Here is a 15,013-nt window from a genome sequence, read left to right as displayed (position 1 = left end):
GCAGGACTCGCAGTAAATTGTTATATTAATAGCCGTTATAGTTAATAGAAAATGTTATTAAATATAATTTAATTATAAAATTATTACATGATTGCATTGCTTTAAAAATGTTTATGAATGCTTAAAAAATAAAATGTTTACTTTATTTAAACAGAAAAAAATTGTTTTCTATATAAATCGGTTAAATAATCTACAAACACTTATTGTGGATTTGTATTGGATGTGTATTTGATAAATACACATTCTTAATTAAATATTACGTAATAAATATTAATTAATATTTACCATTAATTATTTTTGTACATTTAATTAAAATTGTAATTACTTAAAAATAAATAAATCTTGTCAATTTTAGACATACACTTATTGTTATTAAATTGAGTATAAAGTAAACAGTACGAAAAATATTTTTATAAATGAGGTTTTCGGTTTGTAAAAATTATCTTGATCTCCTGACAAACTACTTGAAAGGTAACCCTAATTGATCTGTAACTAAATATTTAGACACGATTTTGATGTCAGGAGTGACGTTCGTTTAATATCATTTTTGTCATTAGTGACACAGTTTGACATTAAATCAACATTTCACACGTCATAAGTGTTTATATAAGCGCTGTTCGTATTAAAAATAAATAATGTATATTTATGTTTTTCTTTCATTTCCCTTAAAAATATAGAAATCAAGTACGGACCTTGTATTTATTTAAAACATTATCGCAAGGCAACTTTGCACGGTGCATTATACTTCACCGTCCAAGTGTTGCAAGTGTTCAATTCGTAATATCGTTTTACATTTATTTGTTGTTGAAAATCATCAAATTCAATACATTCGGATATTTTTAGAACAAAATAAAGGTATATTTGCTTTAAGATATTTTCTTTCACCGTACGATTGAAGACACGAGTAAATTGCTTAGTTACTCTTTATATGTTTCTACTTCGATAGGGATTAATGCTGTATTGCTTCAAAACGCTTCGAAAATGAGCCAATATTTCTCGTAAAAGTTAAGGATAAAAAATGATGTTTCTCGTAAAAGCCTTTTAAAGGTGTACAATACTGTAGTACATTAATTTGATCTATCTCGTAGGGTTCACCCAGCGTTTGCAACGTAAGCTCAAAAAATGTGTTTATTTACGACATCACTCCAGAAACCTCTAAAATTAATAGTGTTTCTTTATTATATTGTGCGTGTATTATACATATAAACCTTCCTCTTGAATCATATTGTAAAAAACCGCAACAAAATCCGTCGTGTGATTTTAAAGATCTAAGCATACACAGGGATAGACAGCGACTATGTTTTATACTATGTAATGATTAGGATAATTTTTGGAACCAAGTTCTTTAGCGCGGTTCACAGTAGAGTGAACTGGCAAAAATTTCCAGACCACTGTATCTCTATTCTATTATATAATGTTTTATATAATATTATTTAAATGACTTTTTTGATATTGTTTTAATTTAAAGGGTATTATTACTAATTTTTTTTTATTTATTGTAATTTAATACATAAAATATAGCGAAAGCTACTTCGTTCCAATTGGGTTACCTTTCATTTTTAATAAACGAAGTCTTTTTTTCTAAAAGAATATTATTTATATTTAGGGTTCCATACCCAAAAGGTAAAAACGGGACCCTATTACTAAGACTTCGCTGTCCGTTCGTCCGTCTGTCTGTCACCAAGCTGTATATCAAGAGCCGCGATAGTTAGACACTTGAAATTTTCACAAATCATGTATTTCTGTTGCCGCTATTACAACAAATACTTAAAACAAAATGAAATAAATATTTAAGGGGGCTCCCATACAAAAAACGCCTTTTTTGCCTATATTTGCTCGATATCAATAAATGGTAACAGATAGGCACTAGAAATATTGTTGCGAATATTTATAGTGCTTAATTGTATGTTTACTTTACCTTATTAGACCACCATTATACCTGTTTTTTTGCTAGTTAGTTAGTTAACTTAATATTAGAATAAAGTTGCTTCTATTATTTTGTTATAATTAGATACCTGTTATTTTATCATTGAAAAATCAATTAAAATGAATAATTGGTTATTTTGATTCTTTCATAGTTATGAAGGTATCTGCAAAATGTCCAGTGGGAGGTGCGTTAGCGTTAGTCCTTCGTATGTCCCGTTTTGTGGGCGTTGCTCCGGTTATTTTAACGCAAAATGGCATCCGTGTTTCCCGTCCTCTGACATTTTATAGCTATTTTGTCGTCACAGCTATCAGTAAGTTTATATAATATTATAAAATACACAATTTAGAACTATTTCTATACAACAAAACTGTACTAGGTAATTCAGAAAAATTACTTATTTAGGTATGTCAAACTTATATAATTATTATTTTATTTTATTTTATAATTTATTTTTATTATTTGCAGGTGGTGTAATACTCTCTGGATTCGCGTTAGATCTTTTAACTGAACCGAAGCGATCGTTGCGCGTGCGCACGCCTACCTCCCGAATGATATGGGTGGCAAATCTTTCAATAGTCATTCTCATTACGGGTGTTGCTGCGTACAGAGCTCCGTCACGTTTCTTATGCATTATCAATTGCTTGAAGCAAATTCAAAAGGTTTTTTTTTTGGGTTACATGTCAAATAAGCGTTATTTTAATTTACACAGCAAAAAAATATTAATTATTCCTTGTACTCCCCTCCCTATAAACCACCAACCTTGGAAATTAGAAGCTGCTGGAATTTAATTGAATTGTTCTGACTAACCGCTGATCAGTTTTTTTCTATCTCCTTTTTTTTCATTGCATAAAAATACTTTATATTGTTAAATCCATTCATCCATTTGTTCTAGATTAAAATCTTTATAATCGGTGAAAATAACATAGATTTGTTTGAAAAACTCAAAACTGTGATGGTAATATTGACTTTAGTTGGCTTGGGATTTTTAGTTTTTTTCGATATTTACGGCTACGTGACAGAAGCACTCACCCATGGCCGAGAAGGTGATATCATGGATTTGGTATTTTGATTATATATAGCTTATGTTTATTTTAATCTTCAATATCGCGAGTATCATCAAAAGCAGCTATTGGGACTCTGTCTTTTCTTTTCTTCTCTGTCTTCCCGTTATTATTTTCGGTGGTGTACCTTCTGACTTAATGCACGTGACCATGTTTTCGCCAACCTATCTTAGTGCTGAACAACGAGTACCATTTGGCCAGCTTATTCCACTATCACAAATCTTGCTGAATTCATTTTAATTCCTTTGCCTGTTTTCCGATAATTAAACTTCCATTTCATACTAAACCCGGTGTTCGGGATGCAGTTGCAGGGGGGTTCATTCTACGCTCTGTGGTTTTGTGTGCAATTTTTATCCTGTACACCGTTTCCACAGAAAGCGTCCATGTCTTGGCACTGTAGTTCATGTGGACTCATTCAACTACACTACTACACTCAAATGTAGAAACGGTTCTACAGGCATTTCAGGATATTTCCCGAATGTTGTCGAAATTATCAAACAGTGCTCTTCTGAGCGATACTTGGCTAGAAATCGCTTTGGTTGAATACTATTTATTGAAAAATGTGTACTAATTACGCGTAATCCTTAAGCTCCTTCAATTTCTAACCACCAAAAACAACTACGAGTTTACCAACAACGTGCTATTGGAGATGATTGACATATGTTTTGGCTTTTTATCGCTTTATAGAAGAACACATATTTTAAATATATTTTTTGCTTTGTTAAATTTTATTACACTATGCATAATTGTCTCCTTTGATTATTTCAGTACGAACATTGTTTCTTTACTCGTTTCTATATTACGAGTACTTTATTGTGCTATTGGTAGAATTACAATTCATATTGATCGCGCAGAAACTACTATCAGCCCTGCGGTTGGTGAATGATGCATTGCAGCAGCTGATGGTCAGCTTTAAAACTCAAGGTATGATTGAATTTTTAAATACAATCGACTTTTACTTTAATTTGTAACTTCAAAGTACAATCTGGTGTGTTAAAATTCTACATATAAAATATATCATTTTTACTATTAGTATTTATTTATTAGTCCTTGTTAATACTCATTAATTTTAATAATTGTATCATTCGAAATAATACATATATATTATATTGTAATTCAACGTATATATATATATATATATATATATATATATATACAACAACGTATATATATATATATATATATATACGTTGAATTCGTAAAAATAAATTTGTAAAATGCTATGGAGCATTTGTGACGCCTTTTGCTTGAAAAATTGATGATAACCAATTCGAATAACACAAATAATGTATGATATTTTTTGTGATTTCAGGTAACAATTATTACAATCGTTTTCGAAATGAATTTACGACCTATGATAATTACGCTTTAAAAGAAAGTTCAACCGTTCCAAACAAAGTCATAAATTATGTGGTCGACTCCTTAACTGTTAAAGAAAAACTTGGTAAGTAAAATTTCAGATATTCAAAATCAGTAAGTATTTTATTCCACTGTAAATTGGTAGATACTTTTTAATCTTTCATGGAAGAATTACTTATGAGAAATGTTAAGCTTGTCAAATTAATTCGATTTACAAATTATGCACTAAGCAAATTACACGAATTATAAGTAATTCGGCTTTAAATATGTAATTTATCACATATATTCTATAGGAAGCATAATTTGTGTTATTCTAACTTGATTTATTTGAAATATACTGCATTTCTATAGCTTATATGCTTCTAAAAATTTTTGAGTAGCCTATTGAAGGTTATTTTTAATGTAAGCAGTGCTATTCTTGTTTATTTATTAGTCCCTCATTAATTTAAAAGACAATCATTCGAATCTCAATTAGATTAATTTAAAGTCGAAGTTGTCTAGTACTAGTAGTTGTTAGCCAAAGATATAATAATAATTAAAGATTCAAAAAAAGGCAAGGTTCATTGTTCCATTTTTATGTTTATTAATGAGGTGAATGAATTCGCGGAATAGAGGAGAAGGGATAACTCATGCGGTGTTGATGAGGATATGGCATGCACATGTTGCAGACCTTTAGAACCGCTGCGAATGTTAGTTAAAGCTGTCAGAAAAATCTATCTATCCCGATGGATTGGTTAGCGGCGAAACATTTTGGAAGCCAAATTGGCATCAAACAAGCTTGGTGTGCTCAGCAAGGCAAGACAGTATTTCACGTCGGCCCATCGCCTAAGACTATACAAGGCGCAAATTCGTACTCACATGGAGTACTGCTCTCACCTCTGGGCGGGTGCTCCCCAGTACCAGCTCCTTCCATTTGACCGTATCCAACGTAGAGCAGCTCGAATTATCGACGATCAAGCCCTTTCTGATCTGCACGATCCTTTGGCATTGCGTAGAGATGTTGGATCACTCTGCATCTTCTACAGAATTTTCCACGGGGAGTGTTCCGAGGAATTGTTTGGATTAATCCCAGCAGCTGAATTCCACCTTCGGACATCTCGACAAAATTCTAAATTTCACCCGCACCACTTAGATGTCCGTAAATCCACAAAAGCGCGATTTTTAAGGCTTTTTTTGCCTCGCACAACCACTCTGTGGAACCAGCTTTCGCCGGCGGTTTTTCCGAACCGATACGACTTGGGAACCTTCAAGAAAAGAGCGTACTTATTTCTTAAAGGCCGGCAACGCACCTGTAACCCCCCTGGTGTTGCAGATGTCCATGGGCGGTGGTAATCACTTTCCATCAGGTCAGCCTCCTGCTCGTTTGCCCCCTATTCCATAAAAAAAGGCCTTTCCGAGACTGTTATGTCTCAGAAGGGAATAGCGATCAATCGTTTCAATCTACTATACATCTATAATTTTGTGTTTATAGCTAGATACTTTTTCAGATGATAAGAAGTATTTTCGAAAAGACACTAGGACAGTGCGTGATTTGTCTAACGCGTACACCGGAATCTGTGATATTTTGAGGCGTATCGATGAGAGTCACGGTTTTTTGCTACTATTGATACTGATTTCTTTCTTTATGCAATTAATAATAACACCATATTATCTTATTACGACTCTATGTGAGTATCTTGTAACAATTCAATAATTTAGTGAATTTAAAATTTTCGTAACTTAGATCAAAACGATATCGACAGGAAGTTATTACGCGGTATTTTTTTAAAATATCTTATTTTGGATTACTTAGATTTAGTAAAAGTTTTATAACAAAACAATTATTTTACAGTTGATTCGTATTGATTCATTTATAATGACGTCAACAAAATTTGTGGCATGATTCGTAGACACATAATAGATGTATATATTATATTTCTATGAATTTAATTGAATATATACCTAACGCTTGCAATATACATATCTGTAATATACATTTTAGAGACAAAATATATAAACATTTTTTTATATGTCTTTTATTTTTTTAGATACGTCTATGAATCAAATAAATTATATACTACTTCAAATAAGCTGGTGTATGTATCATATAATCAGCATGCTCATGGTTGTGGAACCGTGCTACCAGACCCAAAAAGAGGTACTAGATATACAATCATATAACTCTGTTCTGTTTTTGTATATGTGTTGAGTTCCTTATCTATACTTATAATATAAATGAAAAGTAACTCTGTTTGTCTGTCTGTCTGTTACTCTGTCACGATCATATCATTGAGCCGAATTGCAATTTGATAAGAAGTAAACTTGAACTCGAAGGAAGGACATAGGCATAACGACAACCCCTTACAACGGGAACGAAACCGCGGCCAATAACTAGTAAATTAGTAATCGATATAGAGATCGTCTTATCTAACCTAAGCTCGAGCATTTTGATGAAAGTTACTCAGGGCCCTTTGCGTTACATTTCCCGGCGATGAAAGATACTGTGGCATTGACCAGGATGTATCAGAATAATTTTGATACATATGCTTATATTTGTACAGGATCTGCGAAGTCAAAATCTATTTATTACCATTGCGTTGATGAGGTTTAGTTCAGCATTTTATTATCTACTAACCATTTCTTGCTTATTTACTTTTACTTGTGACAACAAGTAGACGTAACATGTTTGTAAAAAGTCATTTCACCTTTGGCAAACATTCTTTGATATATCCCGCTGAGTTTCTTTCGCCGGTTCTTCTCAGGTCCGAGGTGCTAAATTCCGAACCGGTGGTAGATTTTTGACAATCAATAAGCAAGTGCAAACACTTCTATATTGAATAAAGATTTTTGACTTTGACTTTGACTTTGACAATTGCCTCAAGCGTACCAAATATAAACCAAATGAGAATAATCAATGTATGTATAAATAATAAAATAAGACGACAGTTTTATTGCATAAAACAAAAGTTTTCAAATCAAATATAGGTATTTTGTTCAAGTAAACTTTAAAATCATTTTTGAATCGTCAATATTTAACCCCTGTTTGTATGTATGTCTTTATTTAAGTACTGTTTCGGAACGCAGGGTCAAGCGGGAAGAAACGGTAAGAAACTCGCATAGTTGCTTTTTTCAAATAATCAGTTTTACTTGACATATTTATTTTTCATGACACACTGAAATAAATACTCTTCTCATCACCTCGTAATTGTGTTAGGGCTGACACATAAATATATATCAGAGTAAAATAAATACCGATACATTTTTAAATTCTTGCTACGCTTCTCAGATGGATAGGACTCAGGTGCTCGTCTCGTACTTGATGAGGTACATTTCATCTACTGACCCAATGTTTGTGGACGTAGACATTTTCTGCAAGCAGTTATACCTTGACCGGCCAAGCTATACGCCGCTTGGAATGTGCACTATTTCGAGACCGCTCACCGTTACGGTAAGAATGTATAAAATATAGTATTAATCGGCGACTACCTGCTCTTCTTTACTTTGTATTGCTACTTCGGTTTAAAGGTATCTTTATGGGTTTGTATCCTAGTCGTAATGGTTGGCGGCTTATGAGCTTTGTAGAATAAAATAATCTCTTTTACATAGCTAGTGTCTATGGTAAAATATTCACGTTATAAGTGTTTTTTGTTGCCAAAAAATAAATATCAACTCCATTGAATAGTCAAACATGATCGTGAATTTTCGATATTTTTGAATATTATTTTGCTTTCGAATTTGTTTTCAATAGACTTATCATTTCCTTTCTAGACAATATAAATTCTGGTGTAATATATTAATTTCGACTAGAATTCGTTTGGTTTGAAGTTGAATATCTTTTTTTACTTTCTGAATTAAAAAAATAATGGTCATAGGACATACAGCCTAGATTAGACTAGACCAGAAATAATCGATGTATTGTGCAATTCAAACTGCTAACAAGTGTTTGTTAATTTAATCGTCATATGGAATTAATAATGTACATTCTATTTCAGATAATCGGCGCCGTGATGACATATCTCGTTATAATTATCCAACTCCGCTCTTACGAGTCTAACAGCAAAGATCAATTGTAGAGATATTTTCTCCATTTGCATCGACGTTATTTTCATTGTATTCACGTAATTACCGCTTTGATTATAAATTCCATTCGTTGTAATTGAAATATAAAATGTATTAATGAAAAATAAAAGCGCATCCTATTTTGTTTATTGAACTTTTTCTTTTCCAGCCTCACAGCTAGTAATAATATTTGGAATTGGTACAACAGGTGGTACAGAGGTTACATGAATTATATAGGTATATTGTGATTTATTTATTTTAGTAAAATCCATTTGATTGTGGACAAGGACCTAACATCTTAGTTTCCCAGGTCGGTGGCGCGTTTGTGGTGTAAGGAATGATTAATATTTCTTTCAGAGCCATGTTTGACATGTGGTGACCACTTACCATCAGACCATTTTGTCCGTCCGTCTACCTATATCATAATCACGGCAAATCCGTGAATGGAAATTGAAGGATTTCTAAAAACAATGTATAAACTGTAAACTTATACAATATGGATCGGCATGCAAAGCAGAACAAACTAGTAAATGGAGACGCTTGAACGAAACGACTGCGTCATAAGCGGCGCTCTGGCGTTAGTGCTGAGTGCAGCTCGCGATGGACCGGTGTCGCGCCGCTCAGCTTCACACACCGTCGGAGCGGTATCTACGGAGTCAGAACCTCCATGCCTATATTCATAGTTGGCTGTACGTGTATGGTTATACTCCGCAAGTCGGAATTGTATTTGATAATTAGATGGGTTAATCAAGTTTAGTGTACATTATCTACTCTAAACTAAATAGTTAATTAATATTTAAGATAAATATGTAAATGAATTCAGTCTTTCAGTCAGAATCATGAGAACCCGTATTATTATATATAACCCATTTCGTGGATGCTATCACACAGACTTAAGAAAGTTTTTTTGGAGTATTTGAATCTATTAATGACTATCATCTGCAGAGTATACCCAGTTTAATTTTATTATTTTAAGCAATATATACAAAATAACATACAAGTACAATGTCCATGTCTCTATGGAACTAAGTATAAGTATTATAACAAAAATCTAAGTAACAGACTACTGACATAAGATAAACTAGCATTCTACAGTTCTATTGCCAACAAGATCTTTGAAATATCGTAAAAATGTACAATTTCATAATATGTAAAATATTAGACATATCACCGTAAGAGTTAGTGTTTTTTTTTTTGTATAGGTCGGCGGCATATATTCCACCCGATGGTAAGTGGTCACCATCGCCCAAAGACAATGGCGCCGTAAGAAAAATTAACAGTTTCTTACATCGCCGATGTGCCACCAATCTTGGGAAATGTCCCTAATGCCTGTAGTTACACTAGCTCACTCACCCTACAAACCGGAAGACAACAATACTGAGTACTGTTTTTTGGCGATAGAATATTTAATATGTAGGTGGCACCCACCAAGTTTGATGTTATAGGATTAAATATAAAAATATAAACTTAATTTTAGTGATAAATAATATACTACACTTTTTTATGTTATATTCTACAAATTCTTTAAGGTTATAATATGATATGCCATTTTGATTCGCGTATCCAATAAATTTCATAATTATCTGTCATTCATGCTCGTGTGAGAATCGAGTTTCTTGATACAGAATAGCCCTGTATCAAGCTACCTAGAGCCTACTGCTATCTTTATTTTTAAATTCTCAGATGGGAAAAACGAAAACTTTACTTAGTATGCTGATAAGCAAGCTGTTCATCTCCAACCCACAAAGAGAACTTGGTAGTTTCGTCCAACTTCCACCAGTTTCTGTTAAATCATCCGTCTCTGAAATTAATTGGGGTTTGTAACTGCAACAGAAAACTTATTGTCCATGCCTTTGACCATGCCTTTTCGGAATCGTCGTACGAACTTCATACTGTAGTTTAATACTAGTCCAAGCTACTTCAAACTATGCCATAACATTAACACATAATAAAAAACTGTGATTTTGCTTAAAAAAATAATCTGACTATACATTATTTTTCAGTCGGTACATTATTCTGGTACAAAACAAGTTACAATTTGAAATTACATAAAACCTACTAATTTAAGTTATTAATTCATTTCTGAACTTTAATGTGATATATTTTAAATGCATTATTCCTTACTGATAGTTAGAGGAGTGATAACATTCATAATGATAGTACTGAAGTTTAAATTACATAATAATTTTTGATAAACGGCTGCCGGCAAAATTTTTTATGATATAATTTAAAAAATACATCTTTCATTGCGATGAAATTTATTTTCTATTGCATAAAACCTCAATTGTGTATATCATGTTAGAATATAAAAATTAAAAATATTCTTGTTTGTTTAATTTCATACCACGACTATATATTAAGCAATTTCCTTCTAGATTGTAAGGTTTTTTTACGACTCACATGATTAAGTTCACAAATAATAGTAAATATATACGTCGGGAAAAAACACCACTACTATCTACACCATCATAAGTGGTTACAAAGCACAAAGCAAATAATAGACTGTTTCGTACAATTTAATTAAAGTTTATATCACCTCACAATTATTATTTCACAATTACTAATATAAAAAATTAATCCAACACTTTAGTTACATTCGAGTAGTGAGTTCACAACACTATCTCCATTCAACAATATTATTATTTAATATTAACTTTTCCCATGATCCACCTCGATCCAGCTTTCGGCCATATTGTCACAGACTAAATAGTAAATAGCCACTACGTATTTCCCGCCAAAACGATAAGATGGTGCCTCGACCTTTTTTTTACGACGCAGACGCAGAAAGAGACCATCTCGTTCCAGCACCTCTCGCTGCCTAGCATGGTGGCGCCTCGACCCTGCTCAAAGACCATCCTCGACTCCGATTGGCCGTGGCGTATGATGCAATATTATTATAGTAACTTTGATATTATTAGTAAGTTTTAACACGATAATTAATTTATCAATACAGATATAATTTAAGAAACGATTTAAAATGATTTGATGACTTAGAATGATAAAACCAGCCGTTCAGCCGGTTTCATTATATTTACCGACTCCTGTTATTGGAATATAGTACCTATATGTGTTATATAATAGTGTTTAGAATTATTTCGACGTTAAACCGCAGACTATGTAATAAAATCTAGCGGTATTTTCGCTATCATGTTTCCACGTGTCCAATCCGTCATTAAATCAAAGTGAAATCTATTTAAGTATTCATTGTTTGTAATTAGAATTGCATTAAGGATTAAATAATATATGGTCAGAGATAAAAAACAGTTTCTTATTCTTAAATTATGGTCATTCAAGTTATTATTTTTCTCTAAATTATTTATTATGACGATCTCGTCCTGACCGATTACATCCACAACGGCCAATCTGAAGGGAGACCAGCCAAAAACGCAGGACATATTATAGTGTAGGTAAGCGTGAGTGTGGATGGATATAGAGGAAGGGGACGACCGAAGGAACGATGGATGGCTGGAAAGAAGGCTGTGAGATGATGTCTGACAGAGAAGTAGGGAAGAAGAAGACATGCTAAGGTTTTATATTCGTTTCTATAATTGGATTTCTCAGATATAATTTAACTTGGTCTTGGTAAAAAGAGAACTCTCGATAAATAATAATTTATTTGGATTTATTTAATATGCATATTATTGTATATCATGTTACACATATATTGGTATATTGATCTTTAATATGCAGTCCTTCTAGAGACTATACCGTACTTAAACCAGCATCGGCTTGGCCAGCACCGAAGAACTTTGAGCCAAAAATAACGCTTAGATCGTTAGTACTACCCTGCATTTTGCGTACTATCCTAATGAATGCGTATTTAAAATTTCGTGTATAGTCTAACCGTTGAGGAGTACCTTCGTCTGAAACCAATCCTGGGTCATCAATTAGGTCATCCTTACCACAAAAACGCATTGTCATCCGAACTAAAGCAACACGTAAGATTACATATCCGTGATATTAAAGTAAATGCTTCTAGATTACTACATTAAACCTAAACTAACTGACAAAGAAATATTTCAAATGTTTTTTTAGATGTACATTCTAGATACGGGAACTGGTCAGTGGAGAAATGATTATATGAATAATTATGAGTTATTATAAGGATTAGTAGTTCATTGCATTGTTGGAACGTCTGCTCAACAATTTTATTTTGATATTCTTCTTTTCCTATCCACGTCATTATGTCATTTAAATTAGAACTTTAATTGGTTACATAAAAATACGAAGCACTTTAATAACGTCAAAGACACTTTAACATATCTCACGCCAGTTTACCTCATAGAAAAAGTCAAAGAACCATATAGATAGACCACAGTTCATTAATAAAATATAAACTTGCATATACTTCCTGTCGAAATTATTTGTAAACAATGTACGTGGGAAATAATAGTCGAAAGGTTAACAAAATTATTTATTACAATTTACTGAACTACTACTAATGTACATAAATACGGTACAAATTGAATACTTGATTCGTGTCAACGTATTTTCGTTAGCATATCCAAATTCAATAACTTGTCTACCGCAAAAAAATGAAGTAGTTGAAGTACACAAATTAGTTTTCGACCATTGACGTACTACGTACAAAGAAACGATGGATGGATTGTGTGAAAGACGATTTGTCTGGAAAGAATGTTACTTGTGAGCTGACGTCAGACAGAGAAGTATGGAAGAAGAAGATATGCTGCGCCGACCCCTAATAAAATTGGGATAAGGGCACGAGGATGATATTGATATTGACGTAGAAGCGGTTCAAAGTAATTAAAATGATTTGATAAATAATTTAAAACAAATTCGCTTTCTGTTTCTATCTGTATATCCGCTAATTTCTTCCTTACTATAGGAAAGTAGTAGCAGCAATAACCGATGAATGTCAAATGCTGGTCAATTTGTTCAAACTTTACAAACACTTATCTTTAATAACATTAAAGTTAATTTAATAATTTAATCTTGCATATGCATAATAGGCCTTGTTTTAAAGAAAGAAGATGCTAATATTGTTAATAGCGACCTCTTATTTCGACATTCAAGTACGTTTTTTTTAGTGCATTCACTCAACCACAAAGTTCATTTGAATTTATTTTGAATATTTTAAATAATTTGTATAGAATTCTAAATATTGACAATTTCCATAAACGAATTTGAATATTACGTTTTGAACTCCGGGCACACGAATATTTTTGTTTTATTTCTAGCATTATCCATATAAAATTTTGATACATGATAAATTTTAATAATTTAATTTTGCTTTAGCAGCCCGTCACTGCTGGGATAAAGGCCTCCTCTCCCTTTGAGGAGAAGGTTTGGAGCATATTCCACCACGCTGCTCCAATGCGGGTTGGCGGAATACACATGTGGCAGAATTTCGTTGAAATTAGACACATGCAGGTTTCCTCACGATGTTTTCCTTCACCGCCGAGCACGAGATGAATTATAAACCCAAATTAAGCACATGAAATCCCAGTGGTTTAAACCTGCCTGGGTTTGAACCCGAAATCATCAGTTAAGATGCACGCGTTCTAGCCACTGGGCCACCTCGGCTCATTTTATAAATTTTTTTTTTTTTTTTCAAAAAATAATGGAAAAATTAAAAAAAAATACGTTTAAATTCATACATTTTCTAATTGTGCATCCATCGTGCGTATGTAAAAACATATATATCTTTAATTTACGTTTTTTTCATGATATAGGTAGGCGGACAAGCAAATGAGCCACCTGATGGTAAGTGGTCACCACCACCCATAGACAAAGGCGCTGTAAGAATTAAGATGTTATGTCCTTTGTACCTATAGTTACACCTGCTTACTCACCCTACAAATCGGAACACAACAATACTAAGAACTGCCGTTTGGCGATGGCATATCTGATAAAAGCGTGATACCTATCCGGCGGGCTTGCAACAGCGGGCAAAGCCCTACAACCAAGAAAAGTATATTAATCGTTAAAAAATCACCTTTTGATCGCTCAAAGGTTAAGGTTGGGTTCAATATAAGCCTTTGCGTGCATTAATATTCTGGTTTTAGTATAGATACAATAAATAAATCAACAAATAAATTTTGTTAATGATAAATTATTTCTGAAATTATATTTTTAATTCTTAATTGAATCTATGATGATTAGTGTGACGTAAGTATTATTACGTAAATATTGTTACCTTTTTTCATTGCTACATATTGTTTGCATGCATAATACATTCTTTCTTTACTCATTAACATTCAAGCTTGTGTGGATAATACTAATAGTCAATTTGTTTTGTGTCCATACAAATCGAATTAAATTAAAGTTTTTTTTAATTTTTTTAATAAAAACGCTTTTTTCCCAGTAATGATTCAGACTATTGATGTGATATTACGTCCTAAGTAAATTTAATATTTACTTAGAATGTACATCGTAGGGTTTTATTTGATGACGAAGTAACGTCCCCGATTCTGTTCCGATCCCACTTTGACAGAACCACAACTATACCCGTATCGGTGCGTTTGTTGATTAGATAGTTTATACTGTACCGAACGGAAACGAAAGTGATTTTATTTGATTCCGATAAACTGTCAATTTGTAAGCAGGATTTCGGCTGTTTTATTAGACTTACTTATAATACTGTAGATCCCGAAGTAAAAGTAAAGCA

At 32.7% G+C, this 15,013-nt stretch overlaps 1 protein-coding gene across 1 annotated transcript; it reads left to right on the top strand.

Annotated features, from left to right (window-relative positions):
• The first annotated feature begins 2,080 nt into the window (after positions 1–2,080).
• Positions 2,081–8,399, top strand: LOC125072114. The gene is made up of 8 exons (XM_047682626.1): positions 2,081–2,111; positions 2,393–2,545; positions 3,757–3,912; positions 4,301–4,432; positions 5,835–6,014; positions 6,408–6,484; positions 7,613–7,774; positions 8,319–8,399. Exons 1-8 carry the CDS (start codon positions 2,081–2,083, stop codon positions 8,397–8,399), a joined length of 972 nt encoding a protein of 323 aa, XP_047538582.1.
• The last annotated feature ends 6,614 nt before the right edge of the window (positions 8,400–15,013 follow it).

Source organism: Vanessa atalanta, chromosome 20 (genome assembly GCF_905147765.1).
Source record: "Vanessa atalanta chromosome 20, ilVanAtal1.2, whole genome shotgun sequence".
NCBI lineage: Eukaryota > Metazoa > Arthropoda > Insecta > Lepidoptera > Nymphalidae > Vanessa > Vanessa atalanta.
The sequence above is the reverse complement of the archived record's forward strand: the minus strand, read 5'-3'. Positions and strand labels throughout refer to the sequence as shown.